The 17490-nt window shown below is 33.7% G+C and overlaps 1 protein-coding gene across 3 annotated transcripts; it reads right to left on the bottom strand.

Moving 5' to 3' along the window:
• Nucleotides 1–4789: 4789 nt before the first annotated feature.
• On the bottom strand, nt 4790–17163 carry LOC145267105 (uncharacterized). Of its 3 annotated transcripts, XM_080123124.1 has the most exons (3): nt 16865–17163; nt 12207–12278; nt 4790–7725 (listed from the first exon to the last, which is right to left on the bottom strand). In XM_080123124.1, the coding sequence occupies exon 3, from the start codon at nt 7656–7658 to the stop codon at nt 6099–6101; it is 1560 nt and encodes a 519-aa protein (XP_079979250.1). In that variant the 5' UTR covers nt 7659–7725; nt 12207–12278; nt 16865–17163; the 3' UTR covers nt 4790–6098. The 3 variants fall into 3 exon arrangements, with proteins under 3 accessions (XP_079979250.1, XP_079979248.1, XP_079979251.1); XM_080123122.1 differs by lacking the exon at nt 12207–12278; XM_080123125.1 differs by lacking the exon at nt 16865–17163 and having other exon boundaries at nt 12207–14224.
• Between the last annotated feature and the right edge of the window lie 327 nt (nt 17164–17490).

The following is a 17490-nucleotide window of genomic DNA, read 5'->3' as shown; positions in this document are numbered from 1 at the left end:
TTCAAAATATTTGTTCAATTTCCAAAAAAATCCGGGAAATAAGGCACCTTGTTATACTATTCTAATGTACCAAATTTCACTTCTCTGTGTTTCATAGCGATTTCAAAATAAAAGAAATACTGACCTGCAATAAGGTGATACACAACAGTATATATATATATATATATATATATATATATATATATATATATATATATATATATATATATATATTATTTATCCTCGGAAAAAAGCGCTAGGATACAAAATGGGAAACAATGAGAAAACACTGCTTTGTTTTTAAGTCAATGAAAAGGCCCGTCATTTTTTTTTTACAAAGGAGTTACCACTTATCAAGGCCCAGATGCCACTCGTTGATAAAGGTTAATAAGCGTATAGTGGTCAATGGGACAAGTTTCTAAACTTTTTTGTGCATGCATTTAAAATGTTTGTAGACTTTTTTTTAATTCAGTGTATGATCCCCATACATGTTATTATGTGATGATTGACCATTTTTGATGATTACAGGTTCAAATGAACAGCTACAGCAGGAATTGAAATACACTGTTATAACCTGATTGTCACAGCTGCTGCAGTTTAAAAATGCAATCTGAACGTGAGCACACTTTAGAAGAACGATATGCTATAAATTCTGTTTTAAACTTGGAAAAATGCAGCAGAAACCTATGGAATGCTTTGGACTGCTTTTAGACTATATCGCATGAATCGAGCATCATTTTTACAGTGGCATAAAAGATTCAGGGAAGGCAGGGAGTCTGTGAAGGGCATTAAGAATTGTGGGAGGAGTAAAGGTGTCAGAACACGCAAGTTGATTGGCAAAATAAATAAGTTGATAAGGACCGTCATGTGTCTATAGAAACAATAAGTGCACATGTTATTTTAATTCGAATTCATTATTGAGATAAGTATTATTTATATTAATTTATTTATTGCGGACTCTTATTCTCATCTTTATTAGTTGCTGTTTCACGACGTTTCGGCCAACTGTTCCTCTGGCCTTCGTCAGGTGGTAACCGCGATTTATAGGAACTTCGAATCTCTCAACGACATTCTCGGCAATCACTTCCTTCGTAGTTGTTGTCGTCCCACCACGTTTTTGGCTAAGTAAACCTCTGGCGCAGTTGATAGAGCCGTTGAATCTCTACGGTTCCAGACTATTTAACCAAGATGGGCATCAAGACAGTTCCTTACCCTCCCTATTGTCCAAACCTTGCTCTCTGTGACTTTTGGTTATTTCCTAAACTCAATGAAAACCTTAGAAGCTATCGTTATGAGACAATTGAGGAGATGAGACTGTGACGAGGGTCATTGGCAAGTTCACAAAAAAGGATTTCTATGGGGCTTTCCAGTTGTTAGAAGGGAACTAGAGTTTCATCTATGTAATATCAATAAAAGTGTCCTACGAAAAATGTCTGGAAACTTATTGAAGGCATCTCGTATTCATAATTTTCCAGTGAAACTTTGCAGCTTTTATTACATGCTCTCACTAAAATAAAAGTGTGTGGGAGAATGGTATTATGAGGACGAACATATACTACACTTACCTCTTCACTTAAATGATCGAATCATTAACAAATGTTACACTCTCCTCTTCCTTAAAAACTCTACATTATCAGTGGGCACTGTGTAGCTAAAAATATAATCCGATTAAATCTCCTTCTTTTTACATTTACAATGTCTAGTCACAAAAATATTTGATGTTTCCTTAGTCTTTTGCCTACATAGGAAATAGCTATTCTTTCTACCTCACCGAAATTTGACGTTTTATTAATGCAAAATATATGTCTTGAAAATCAAATTAAAAAAAAAATTTGGAAACATTAATATACTTTATAAATATATTTTAATAATAAAATAATAGTAATAGCGAGAAAAAGTATTGCGTCTATAGAAGAATAGTTTACAACACAATATGTGTATTACAGAATATTAATTTATACGAAACTTTAAAAAATAAATATGAAATATCGAGATTTTTTACGGAGCTTGAAGATTACTATATACACAGTACTTCAAAATAGCTTTGTATCATTAAGATTTAATAAGCTTAACAGTTTTTTGTGTTATGATCAAAACCGAAGAAGAAAAAATATATTTATTTTTCTTTTGGGATTATCCTGGTAAAAATAGGGTCTGTCTTGGATGTTTCCGCATTTATACTCCGACCGATGAATTACATCATCTGCCGTCAGATAACTCAAGAGTGTATTATGACATACAGAATCTAGTTTTTCACAATAATCTTACAATTTGTACTAGGCAGGCTAAACGCTGTTTATTCATTTTACATCGATGATGTTATAAATGTACGTAAACGTAATTATTGTTTAATACGTAACTGCAACTGCTTAACCCAAGGAATACATTTGAAGTTGTTTAATTCTGATAAATTTAGAAATATCGTTTAAGCTACTAAATCAAAGAATAGAATGATTATGTTGACAATAATGGAAATATGTGCAAAAAAGAAAGAGACTTCGCAGTAGGCGATGGAATTATTATTTCATGGATGCTCGTATTTATATCTTAAAACTATCTTTACCAATGTTTTAAGAATTGCACACCCTTGTCATAATAATCTTATACGCCCTTATTATAATAATCTTATACACCCTTGTCATAATAATCTTGTACACCTTTGTCATAATAATTTTATACACCCTTATCATAATAATCTTATAGGTCCATGTCATAATAATATTATACGCCCTTGTCATAATACTCTTCTAAACACTTGTCATAATAACATTCTACACCCTTGTCATAATAATCTTATACACCCTTATCATAATACTCTTATACACCCTTATCATAATAACCTTATACACTTGTGATAATAATCTTATACACCCTTGCCATAATACTCTTATACACCCCTGTCATAATAGTCTTATACACCATTGTCATAATACTCTTATACACCTTTGTCATAATATTCTTACACACCTTTGTCATAATAATCTGATACGCCCTTGTCATAATAATCTTATCATAATTATTGTCATAATATTCTTATATACCGTTGTCATAATAATCTTATACACCCTTGTCATAATAATCTTCTACACCTTTGTCATAATAATCTTCTACACCCTTGCCATAATAATCTTCTACACACTTGTCATAATAATCTTCTACGCCCTTGTTAAAATAATCTTCTACACCCTTGTCATAATAATCTTATACACACTTGTCATAATAATTTTATACACCCTTGTCATAATAATCTTCTACACCTTTGTCATAATTATCTTATACGCCCTTGTCACATTAATTTTCTACACCCTTGTCATAATAATCTTCTACACACTTGTCATAATAATCTTCTACACAATTGTCAGAATAATCTTCTACACCCTTGTCATAATAATCTTCTACACACTTGTCATAATAATCTTATACACCCTTGTCATAATAATTTTATACACCCTTATCATAATACTTTTATAGACCCTTTTTCATAATAATCTCATACACACTTGTTATAATATCATACACCCTTGTCAAAATAATCTTATACACACTTGTCATAATAATCGTATACATCTTTGTCATAATAATATTATACACAATTGTCATAATAATCTTCTACACTCTTGTCATAATAAGCGTATACACTGTTGTCATAATAATCTCATACATCTTTGTCATAATAATCTTATACGCCCTTGTCATAATAATCGTATACAGCCTTGTCATAATAATATTTTAAACCCTTGTCATAATAATCTTTTACACCATTGTCATAATACTCTTATACAGCTTTGTCATAATATTGTTATACACCTTTGTCATAATAATCTTATACGCCCTTGTCATAATAATCTTATACACCGTTGTCATAATAATCTTATATACCGTTGTCATAATAATCTTATACACCCTTGTCATAATAATCTTATACACCCTTGTCATAATAATCTTCTACACACTTGTCATAATAATCTTATACACTCTTTTTATAATAATCTTCTACGCACTTGTCATAAAAAATCCTCTACACCCTTGTCATAATAATCTCATACACCTTTGTCATAATAATATTATACACTCTTGTCATAATAATCTTCTACACCCTTATCATAATAATCTCATACACACTTGTCATAATCATCTCATGCACCCTTTTTCATAAGTATCTTATACAAACTTGTAATAATAATATTATACACCCTTGTCATAATAATTTTATACACACTTGTATAATAATCTTATACACATTTGTCATAATAATTTTATACACAATTGTCATAATAATCTTCTACACCCTTGTTCTAATAAACGTATACACCCTTGTGTATAACAATCTCATATACCTTTGTCATAATAATTTTATACGCCCTTGTCATAATAATCTTATACAGCTTTGTCATAATAATCGTCTACACACTTGTCGTAATAATCTTTTACACACTTGCCATAATAATTTTCTACACACTTGTCATAATAATCTTCTACGCCCTTGTTAAAATAATCTTCTACACCCTTGTCATAATAATCTTATACACACTTGTCATAATAATTTTATACACCCTTGTCATAATAATCTTCTACACCCTTGTCATAATTATCTTATACGCCCTTGTCACATTAATTTTCTACACCCTTGTCATAATAATCTTCTACAAACTTGTCATAATAATCTTCTACACACTTGTCATAATAATCTTCTACACACTTTTCGTAATACTCTTATACACCCTTGTCATAATAATCTTCTACACCCTTGTCATAATTATCTTATACGCCCTTGTCACATTAATTTTCTACACACTTGTCATAATAATCTTCTACACACTTTTCGTAATAATCTTCTACACACTTGTCATAATAACCTTCTACGCACTTGTCATAATAATCTTCTACACACTTGTCATAATAATCTTCTAAAAACTTGTCATAATAATCTTCTACACACTTGTCATAATAATTTTCTACATACTTGTCATAACAATCATCTACACACTTGTCATAATAATCTTCTACACACTTGTCATAATAATCTTCTACACACTTGTCATAATAATCTTATGTCATCTACAAATGGGCATGTGTGTGCCTTGTTGTTAATTTCCCCTATTCTTTATCTGTGCCTAAATCAAAACGTAGATTCCATTACCAAAGGTTCTTCCTTATAAGTTAACGCCTGTTTAACTCTGTGCCGTTTGCTTGTTTCCCACCTGACTACAACTAGGATGTCTACAAGTCTAATATAAACAAGTCCCTGATGAACCGCCCGCTTAAGTAAAACACTTTATTATATCTCCATTACTAACGATTACTACGATATTGTCGCATTGATTACTGTACATGCAATAACCCTTATCCCCGAGTGGCCTCCGGTGACTCCCATGTAAAAAAATAAAAATAAAATAAAAAGATAAACATGAAAATGTGACTTCCATTATTGTGTCCAGTTTACTATTTTACTAGCATTTCAAAAGATGTCTAATTCGTTAAGATGGTTTCACTAAACCTTTTCTGTTATCATTTACTAATGTTTAATTGATTGAGATCACAACATATAGCCTATGACTGTTCGTTATGTTTGCTGAATTAGCAGATTTATACTGATTGCAAGATTCACGTTTTTGATTGTTCAATCGAAAGATATGTACGTGGAATTCTAAGCATGATTCCCATTGTGGTTGGCTACGTTGTAATCATGACAACAACAAAGACGCATTCAAGAACGATGTAAAAGTATACTATGTTTTACAATGTTTAGTATTAGATCAAAACGATAACTATTTTTATTCTGTCGCAATTACCTATCCAAAATTCTTTTCAGACATTCCTTGAATAAGTTACACGTTTGAAATCCGGACAACTCATGATATTGTTACAATATATTTGAATTGCGATAAAATTCACCTACAAAAATGGTATGAATAATAAGTAGAAATAACTGTAGAACAACGTGACAATTTGTTAGTGTAGGTGGCTTTTCGTTCGATAAATTTAAACATCTGATCATTAGTGAAATCAGTACAAATCTAAATACCAAAATGTTCCACATGGAATTGCTCATGAATGCGTATGTACTTCGAGTATATAACCATTCGACCACTTCCTGATTGCTCCATAGAAAATACACATCATTTCCAGTTCTGTGGTGGGGCGTATTCATAGTTAAGACCATCGTTATTGTCCCAGTATATCAAATCGCCACTTTTATGACATACAGCAAATATGATATAGCAGCATGTCGGCACGGTAAACTCAAAAGTATATGTCATGTAACGTGATGGAGTAATGGCTGGTACGTGTACTGTTGATACATCGAAGTATGTCTCCCAAGAGTCGAACGTGTATCGCAGAAAGACGGACCTTTCGTCGCCAATGGGTTTTATTTTGATACTTCCAGAAATTACATTACACTTGAACTGGATGTTTTCCAAGGAAACGAAGGAGGTTTCCAGTCTGTTATGGAAACGCACATTGCCAGCAGTTGGATGTCGGAATCGCATAACGAATTTACTTTGGTAAATAGCAGTTGCTTTGTTTTTTAACGCAGAATAAAAAGATACTGTCCGTCGTATAATTGTATTTGGTGAGAAAACTGCTTTGGAAGAGTTCATGGTAGAGCTTGAGTGCGGGGAAATAGCAGGTAAGGATATCGACTTGACTACAGGGTTAAACGTCACTCGCTTTGGAAGCATATGCTGTACTGCTAGAGACAATTCGGAAGATGAGCTAGAGATTACATCAGCATCCATAGAATCGGAATTTTTGGAAAACTCTTCTGCAAGACTCTGACAACTAGATGACATATTTTGGAAAACATTATCCACATCTGTATCATCCGTATTTTCATTGTTCCAAAATAAATTGTCGTTAATTGAAGACGAGTGAATATCTGAGAATGAATCGTCATCATCGGTGCCATGTGTTTCGTTGCGTTTATCGTCACTATCATTATCATCGCCATATTCCATGGCATCGACATTAATTTCAGGGGAATAGAATTTTGGTAATTGTGATTGAGCCACTTCTGAAAAAGAATCGGACAATTCGTCGTAGTATATTGCGATTGGCGCATCACTTGGAACACGTGTTTGTACGAGTTGGGTATCGTCTAGTTTTGTGTAGGAGCTTTTTGCGAGAATTTGAAAAGTTGGCGATTCAGATTTCTGGGGTTGTGAGAAAGATGGATGGACACTTTCTGGAATATCACTTGTATCATTATCCCACTTATTTGAAATGTTCTGTGGCAGGATCATTTCATCGACTATTGGTGTCGACACATTCCCAAGTGGAATGCTTTCGGCTTGATGTCGAGGATCCATTTGTTTTAAAGATCTCCCTTCAGTCGCTCCAGGGGACAGATGGTCTCCTCTCTTCGAAAAAATCCGCTCCTGGTCAACATTTTCAAAATTAATGCCCGCATGCTCGAGCGATTCCAAGTGTGGATGAATATCTTTGTCGATGTGATAATCAACGTTAGTAAAATCATCGATTTGGTTCATTTCTTCAAAACACTGCGTTTGTTTCTTGTATCCATTTTCAGGCTCTCTCTGTACGGTATACAAGCTAGCGGGTTTTGAAGAAGTAATTGGCATCTTTTCTTCTTTATGTATTGTTTGCAAATGGTTAAAATCTTTTTCAACGTCATCACCTTCAGGAATGCAGCACATCCGAAGAAAGCAGTTCCCCATTTTATATCGTTTATAAGGATTGTTGTATATTTCTTTTCTTTTCTTTTACGTTTCATCGTTGAGTGCTCTGGAATTTGAAATAAAAACATTGCATTATGGAGCTGGGCGTTTTAAATTCGCAATAAAAAATGAAATAGTTATTGAAACATTTTTAATGTCCCGCAGAAAAAAAGTAAAGTCTTGTGCAGAATAAATATCTCGAACGCTCGGTGAACAGAAGAAACTTTTCATTTTTTTTTTTTTTGTTATTTTGCAAACAGTTTTAACATATTGAAAACTTATCATTTGCATATGTTGACTCATCGCTAGAAAAGTCATAATTACAAAAGTGATATGAAAATGAAGCAAAAGTATGAAATCTTTACTTTTAAGGACTATCAACGAGATATATGTACATTATAAAAACCAAATTAAAACTTATGAGTATGAATTAAATACATCATTCGCTTTTGCAATGACAACTAATGATATATATGTGTGTGTGTGTGTATGTGTGAACATATATGCATATATATATATGTGTGTGTGTGTGTGCGTGTGTGTGTGTGTGTATATGCATACATTTGTTGGCTCCATCGATCTCGAGAGATCATGGAATTCAGCGTCCTGATTAAGACGGGGGTTGCATCTTGTGGTATGACTGTGCAGACCGACGCGGGAGCCACGGGACCTGCCTCAGTTGCTGCGGGTGTATCCTTTCTGTCTCTCTGCCTGGGCCGGGGTCGAAGCTTGATCTGTCCTCTCCTTTTTACGGGCTCGCTTCTGCCGCTAACGGAATATATGTATATATGTGTGTGTGGTAGTAGAAGAAGTAGGGAGCGATATTGTCGAAATTCAGGAAAAATTAGTGAATGTTTGTATCTAAAATTTAATTTTAAAATGTAGAGTTTTTAAAACGGTTCAAGAACCACCATCGATTTTAATATTGCATTTAAGGTGTTGTTTTTAACTCTACTTGAGATAAACCGTTTAATTTAATATAACACATATGCACGCACTTTTGCATCATATATGTGTGCATTGTGAGTATTTAAGCAGCATTGTAACATTTAAGCAAATAGTTTAAAATAACAGAGAGTTTATGCTTTATACTTTTTATTGTTAAATTTTTCTTATCATCTTTTTTGTATGGAAATTAAAAAACATCAATATAAGCTTCATATAAATCACGAACGTTTTTGATTTTTTGTCGAATCATCGTCGGGCGAAAATGTAAATGAACAAAAACAGCTGCGAAGTGGGCGTTTGTAGACAGTTAGATCGAAGGAGAACATAATCAGAATGTTCGGGAGTGACGTTAACGACATAAATTATCTGTGCCAGAATTATCGATAAATATCTGTTTATATATACACTTGTGCCCGATATTATTCATACCCCTCGGATCTTTGAGATTTCTATAAGAATATTGCTCAAACCAGAAGATAGACAATATTAAAGGGATTTCAAACAATAAATCAAGCATAAGCATTTAATTTAAACTCAACAAATAGATAAATTATGCAAGTTTGAAGCATTATACTAAGAAAAACAATAATGGCACTAGTTCAAAATTATTCATACCTCTCTTACTAATAGTCAATAGCATGCCCTTTATTCTTAATAACTGCCTCTAACCGTTTTGGATATTTATCAACAAGGTTTTTACAATCATCAACACTGATTTTTGACCATTCTTCAATGCAGTAGTTCTCTTAATCCCTCAAATTTCTAGGTTTCCGCTTTTTAACCTCAGTTTTCAATATGTGCCAGAGGTTTTCGATAGGGTTCAGGTCAGGACTCTGGCTGGGCCATTCCAAAACATTAATGTGATTATCCTCAAACCATTTCTTGACTATTTTGGCAGTATGTTTTGGATCATTATCCTGTTGAAGGACCCAGTTTGGTCCTAAATGGAGCTTCTCCGCATCCTGTCTAATGTTTTTCTGGAGTATCTCCAAATATTGCTCCTTCTTCATGGTTCCATCTATCTTGACCAAACTACCTGGACCACTAGCCGAAAAGGAGCCCCAAAACATTAGGCTACCACCACCATGTTTCACCGTGGGTATGGTGTTCTTTGGGTTGTAAGCTTCTCCTTTCTTCCTCCAAACGTAAGAAGCATCCATATGGCCAAACAATTCAATTTTTGTTTCGTCAGTCCACAAAATACTTGAGAAAACGGACTCTGGAGAATTCACATGGGTCCTAGCAAACTTTAGACGTGCTGCAAGGCGTTTTCCGGTGTGCAATGGAGTCCTTCTTGGTCTTCTTCCTTTCAGACCATTTTCATGCAGAGTCCTTTGCAATGTTTGCCTTGATATTTTTATGCCAGAAGACTCCAGATTTTCTAAAATGTCCTTAGTAGTGGTGGTTGGATTTGCATTAACACTTCTTACAATATTCCTGGTGGCTCTAGCAGACAGTTTCCTTTTCCTTCCTCTACCAATCAAGTTGTTTGTTGTGTGGTGGCTCTGGAATTTTTTGATGATGCTCTGTACTGTTGCTGTAGGGACCTCAAATTTCTTGGAAATTGACTTGTAACCTAAACCATCCTTATGTGAATTCACAATTTTAGTCCTAAGATCATTACTAAGCTCTTTTTTCTTCCCCATTCTAATAATTTTTATTCTTTTTTTGGTTTTCAGTTGATATCATTTTAATTTCTGAAAAATGCAAAAAACGAAATGAAATTAATCAAAGGTTGTATAAAAGCATTCAAAATAAGAATCAAACAGGAAACAAACAGTCAGAAACTCGAATAATACTGAAAAAATAAGGGGGTATGATTATTTTTGAACATTGCAGATTTTATAAATAGCTGTATATTTCTTTTATTACAAGTATCCCGAGATTTTAAAATGACGAAAATGATCAGAAGAGGTTTATTAAGAATATGTATCAATATGGACGTAAACAATAAATTCTTACAAAGTTACACCTAATAAACTCAATTTTCAAGAGGGGGTATGAATAATATCGGGCACAAGTGTATATATATATATATATATATATATATATATGTTTATATATATATATATATATATATATATATATATATATATATATATATATATATAAAGGTTTTTAGTGGTACAAAATTTTATTAAAGTTTTAAAAAGGATAAGTGGAGTCATTATTAGAATTATTTGAGGAAGATCGATGCGGGGAGAAAAAATAGACCCGATAAATAGTCAAAAGACTATTCGATTGAAATAAAGATAAACAACCTCGAGGTACCTTTCGTTCGACACTTGTCAAGAGATTACGTCGGCAGCGATTAAAATAAAACAATTCACACATAATTGAAAATGGAGGCGAAAGGAGGGGTGAACCCCCTTCCCCCCAAAAAAAATTTATAAAACTACACTGGATGAATTGAATGAATAAATAACCCGTGATATATCGTCCATATTTCCTAGGATGAAATTAAAAAAAAAAGTTAAATTGCCTGCAAATAAGTGCAGAGACAAGAAATAATGACGCAATGTAGACATTTTTTTATTTTTATTTTTAAATCAGAGCTCTTTAAACAGGTCTAATTTATACGACAGCTTCTTTTGCCTACAGAGCGTTGGTTTGCGCATTAATACAGCTGCGCCCTCCAAAATATTGAGATGTTGGTTGGAACGGGCTTTGTGTACAACGTGAAAACAGCCATCCGAATACGTTTCACCACATTCTTTATTGTCATACAAGTGCGCACCAATTGATGACTCATGAATAGGTGAGCGCCCAGATGTGCTACGTAAATGCCCGGAAGTGTTCTATGAACGCCCGGGTGTGTTCAACAATGTGTTTACTCTAGACCACTTGGACTTTCGAAAACATGCAGGGACATGCTGTGCCAATCTGACTCCCAGCCGTTGAAACGTACGAGCCACATAGTCAGCATCACACTGACATTTAAATTGATATACAACTAAACTTTTTTGTAGTGTTGGAAGTGTATCCTTCTTAAAAGCTGAGAAGGTAGTTTTAGTGCAGAACACCGCATAGAAACAGTGATATACAACCGCATAGAAACAGTGATATACAACCGAAGTAATTTTATCGACAACCCCTTTACTGATAGAACCAATATAAGGGCGTTTCAGATAAACTGGACACTTAGCCGGACCAAAAAAAAAAAAAAAAAAGGAGTGGTATTAAATTTAAACATGTCTAAGTTATGCGACAGCTCCTTTTGTCTATAGAGCGTTGGTTTGTACAGTTACGGCCTCCAAAATTTTGAAATGTTGTTTGGAACGGGCCTTGTGTGCAATGTGAAAACAGCCATCCGAATACGTCTCATCACATGCTTCACGCCGTAATCTCTTGACAAGTGCCTGACGAAAGCTACCTCGAGGTTAATTTAGTCAAATAGTCTTTTGACTATTTTTCCTGTCTATCCCCCCCCCGCATTGATCGTCCTCAAAATTCTAATAATGACTCCACTTATCCTTTTTAAAACTTTAATATATATATATATATATGTATACATATATATATATATATACATATATATATATATTCAATAGATATTATTTTAAAAAGTTGTACCTTCCGATACTAGTAGTTAAGGCTTACCCAATCATCAGTGTAGGATGCGATAATTACTGCTGATCGTCATCATTTTCTTTGCAATCCAGCGTAATTCAACTTGGCCAGCAAAAATAAACATTAAAATGAAATTTAATTAGTTCTTTACGAATCCATGTACGCTGGCTTGTAAGTTTTGAATAATGCACGCAGCTATTCCATCGCTCTGTTCTCAATATAACTATGTTTTTTTCGAAAAGTTTTAGTGTTTTATACCTAAATATATCAGTTCTCCATGCTTACGTATGCTTATAGAGAAACCTTGTTGGGCCATGGCATTTCGAAACTAAAGCTTAAGAATCAGAGGACGAGAAAGTGACAGAATTATACAAAATGCAAAATATAGATAAAAACTGTCGTAATAACATTGGGATTAGCGTTGAAAGTGAAGAAAGTATATATTTTTATATATTAAAGTTTATATGTAAAGAATATAAACAAATATTGAAATATAAAGTAAATCTTTACTTTAACTGCAACTCAACACCCACCTTTAAATTGACGACTTTTATGGGGTTTCTAGTCTGCTGGTAACTAATATTGCATTCAAATTTGGGGAAGACCAGTAGTTATTACGTAATAAATATCAGTGCTGCCATCCATTCTTAACATAAGGAGGAAAGGATGTGTTTTGTAATGCGTATGCGAATTAGTACTTTTCCGCTGGAGGAAAAATTAGCCGACAGTGAAAACATAGTGGATTACATTGAATAATGAAGGTCTTTATATCTAGAAAACTACTTCTATGTCGCGGAATTAAATGTGATATTCGTAGTCTAAATCATAGTCGAAATCATATAAAACTCGTCAATTTAACAGTAAATATTGAGTGTTATATATATTGCAAGTCAGTTTCTATTTAACCCATAGTTGGGACCCTAACATGTACTACCACTCCGGGTCAGAGTGGACCTGGGAGCAATGGCAATTAAAGGGTGGCTCCACACTCCCCAGAGCCCGCAAGCTGGGGCCTCACCATCGGATATAGTTTAAGGTCATATCCAGGACCCCCATTGAGGGACTTTTACCCTCTGCAGGGGGGCAGTCGGCGTGTTCTAATGCCCCACCGACAGGGCCGATAAGGATCTGTAAAGAAATGAAAAATATAAGTTGACATGGGGACTTGAAATGTGGCCAAGACTTTTTGGAACACTCTGTATAAGAAATCGGAATAAAAGAAAAAAATGATATTATTGATCTCAGCAGTGGTACAAAAACTAAGAGAATCTGGCATAGTAAAGAACCAAGAAAATCCTGCAGGTATTAACCCCCAAAAAGTCCGTAATCAATGGAAAATTGAGCACAACAAAATAAAAAATATAGAAAGAGCGGGATAATCAAATTAAAATTTTAAAAACTCTAACAAATACCATTGTCATCTCTACACACACTAGTGAACACGTTAAGAGATTAGGAAGAAAAGGAAAAGACGCAAGGGAGAAAAGAAGAAAGGAAAAATCAAATAAAGATAGAAGGGAAGTGGAAGAAAAGGGGAAACTATAAATAATTTATTAGTGGGGATTCTAAGGTATGTCTTTTTCCTTCCTACACCTTCCCAATCCCGGTCAACTCCCGCACTCTAACTCCCACCATAGCCGTTTGCGGGTGGGGATATACAAGAGGGCAACGAAAGTTGCACATTTTCTGACTGAATAAAAATTCTCGTTTAAAGCATTCTTATTACTGAATAACGCCGATTATATCTGAAACCACTTTTAGCATAGATATGTAAAATTCACATTTCCCTACTACACTAGTATGTTTAAGATTTAGGGTGGCCATCACATACGCATATGAATACTATTCTTTCTAGTCTTCATTATCTCTATCTCGATCTTTAACCCCCAATACTTTCCCATTCATACCTTTATTTCAAGACAGACAAATTCGCATCCCTACTTTGTTTTCGTATAAACTGTGTCGCCTGAAGAGACCCCTAGTTACTTGTAACTAGCTGACCAAATCATGCTCATGACTGTGTAGCAACATACCAGTGCTTATGTAAAAACATATAAAGAGTATACCCTGCTCTCGTTCGGTATTGAGCACTCCCCTATTCGCCTCGATAACTTTTATTGGTTACTTAATCTCTGGAAAACAATAATCTCAGAGTATATATATATATATATATATATATATATATATATATATATATATATATATAAAGAGAGAGACAGAGAGAGAGACAGAGAGAGACAGAGAGAGTACCCATATACAGTAATAAATAGAGATGTCCAGTGATAAGTAGTAAGAATGTGCATCTAAGAACAAAATTAGGATTAACACTGGCGTATTAGATAAAGAACTTGATACTTCAGTTTTAAGTAACACTCTTCTGGAGGTTAAATGTTTAATTCTCAGTGCGGCCAACAATAAAAATAAAATTGAGTTTTACTTAGAACTTTTACCCAGTAAAGTCTGATGGAACAAGGACACCCTGTCGTTTGAAATTCCGTGCAGATTTCCGAATTCAACAGAAAGACTTTCGAGTTCCACAAGATCATCTGAAGAAGGTCGGAGTTTATATCGACCGACATGTTGTGAAAATCAAACTGAAAGTGTTCATATAGATCTGGAAAATGCCAATAACCACCAATCCTCACCTTAAAAGTTCAGAAATAAGCATAAGTAGAGTTCAACATTTTTGAGATGAGAGTTCGATTGTTTCGACTGGTAAGATTAATCGAACAATTTTTCTCAACTTCAGTGTTATCTGAACAATGCTTCAGTCGATGTAATCTCCGACCTTTGTCAGGTGTAAAAATCGCCATGTTTGAATGGGAAAAAGGGAGCACCTCTGTATTCTTACGTTCTGAATTTTTGGATCTAGTTGAACGTAAGTTTACACAATTATAAAGGTAATTTAATTATCAGAGAACCCTAGACGTACAATGTCTAACTTATTATGATTAAATGTTTAATTAAATCCATCAACCAATTGTAAGTTCTTAGAAACATGAAACTAAGAGGTTGTTCGTTTTAGTATGGTTAATCGCGTTATCCATTTTTAAACCAAATGTAATTTTTTTGTTTAGTTTTTTAGGTTATTATGACTAAGAGGAGATAAAAGGAAGGGGACCAAGAATAAGGGAGAAGAATAGAAGGGTGGGAAAGAAAAATAACAGAAAAGTCGAAGTTGTTTATATGTAAGATTAAAAAACCGACATAGTAAAAGGGAAAACTCTAAAAAAAAAAATAATAGGGTGACTATTTGGGATAATTTCCTTTGAGAGTAATGGTTAATCTATATATAAAAGTGAAATTGTACATTTTCCTACCAAATTACTCTGTCAATTTTCAGTCTACAGACTCGAAATTTAACATAAGGGGTACTGAGATTTGGGAAAATCTTTTTAATCGGTTTTTGTGCTAGACCTTTGGCTGCCAAAGTTAAACGAGTTGAGCTTTGAAAACCTTACCAAACTCCTCCGCCAATTTTGGATCTAAACACTTGTAATTTTAGATGTAGGTTCCTTGGACATGGATCAAACTTTTTAATTCGATTTGAGCCCAAAACAATAAATGTTACGTGGTCAAAATTTGGGTTAAGTTTTAAAAAATTTTACCTCTCAGACAATTTTTGGTCCAGATATTTGAAATTTTACATAAAGTTTATTCTGACATAGGGCAAGTTTTTTAACTGGTTTTTGGCCGAAATTTGGCTACCTAGGGACCAAAGTTAAAAATAGTTTACCTTTGCTTCTCTAGCAAACTATTACGCAAATTTTGGGTCTAAACATTTGAAATTTTATATAACGGGTATTCTGACATGCAGCAAGCCTTTTATTCAGTTTTTGGGCGAAAATTTCGCTTCTAAGAGATCAAAGTTGAGAGAGTTGATTTTTGCAGACTCAAACTCCTCCTCCAATTTTAGGTTTAACCACTTGAAAATTTAGATTTAGGTTACCTGGACATGCTTAAAACTTTTTAATATATATATACACATATGAGCATAAAGTTATGAATAGTACATAGGGCCCGAGCAATGCCGGACTGAACTAGTTTCTACGAAAAGAAAAGAAGTGAAGACTAAAACGTAAGTGATTTCTAAAGGGGGATAAATCCACTCTAAATATATGTTGTGCATATGACAGGAAACGCACTGATATTATTGTAGCTCTTTTTTTTAAACTGCGAAAGTATTTATCCAAGATATCAGGGACGTCCAGCTTATCCTGGTTGTAAAAATACGCTTAAATACGATATATTAATTCATGCAGATTGCGTATATATTATTATAAAGTCAATTTTCTATCCACACTTGTATATTATAAAGTCTTTATTGCAAAAACACTTGAGTTCTTTCAGCTATAATCGAAACCGAAACCAACAAAGAATTTTTAGTAAAATTATGTATAAAGAATATGACTTAAGTGCTATCAACTGTAATCGAAACCGAAACCAAAACTTATGCAGAAATTATTTATTACAAGAAAAAGAATATCATAACAATTAAACGACAGTCAATCGGACGAAAAAATGATGTAAATATGACACAGAAAATAACACACGCTATCGTATTAATACATAGTTAACATAAGTATAAGTAATTATGGGGGAGATATTCGAATTGTATGAGATTAATTTTTAATAAATTTTGAAAAATCTTGAAAAAATCTAAATGATTGCTATGATTTAGAAATTACCTTTTCTTTTCTAATTTCATATTAGTAGTCCGACAGATTAAAAAGTATATTTTCAGCAGTTCATGAACTTCAAAAGGTGTAACAACGCTCGTATAGTATAAGTTTACGTCATTTGTGCGAACGGCCCGGATATTTTCTATTGGTCGTATTGGAATGAAGTTATTTGCAGGTGTATGCAATGCTTTCTCTTTATAAAAACTAGATGTATATGTTTCTGTGCATAACTTCTGATCAGCGAGCTCGTCTTCAATTCCGGCTGGTTTCTTTATCGTTTAGAAGCATTATAATGTTGCGATGAATCACACAATATTACATTTATAAAGAAAATTAAACTGAAATTGCGTCACAAGTTATTATGACGTTACAGGAAAACAATAGTTTATGAGAAAGTCAGTATTCATCTCCATCCCACGACAGAAAAATATAACACTAGGGTCGGAATTGAGATTGAAGAACAGGCTCCGTAGAGGACGAGCACATTGACCTGTAAACATGCCTGCGCAGTCCCGTCGACATTCCTCGGTAGATGTGCCTCGGGTGATTTAGCTATAAACTAAACCCTTCTTAAAGAGCTTCTATTATAAAACGTTGCGCTATTCGTCGTTCGTGACAACATTTGTTTTTAT

Source organism: Euprymna scolopes, chromosome 42, assembly GCF_053919585.1.
Source record: "Euprymna scolopes isolate OS-2025 chromosome 42, ASM5391958v1, whole genome shotgun sequence".
Lineage (NCBI taxonomy): Eukaryota > Metazoa > Mollusca > Cephalopoda > Sepiida > Sepiolidae > Euprymna > Euprymna scolopes.
Note: the sequence above shows the minus strand (reverse complement) of the source record. Positions and strands in the feature narration are given on the sequence as shown.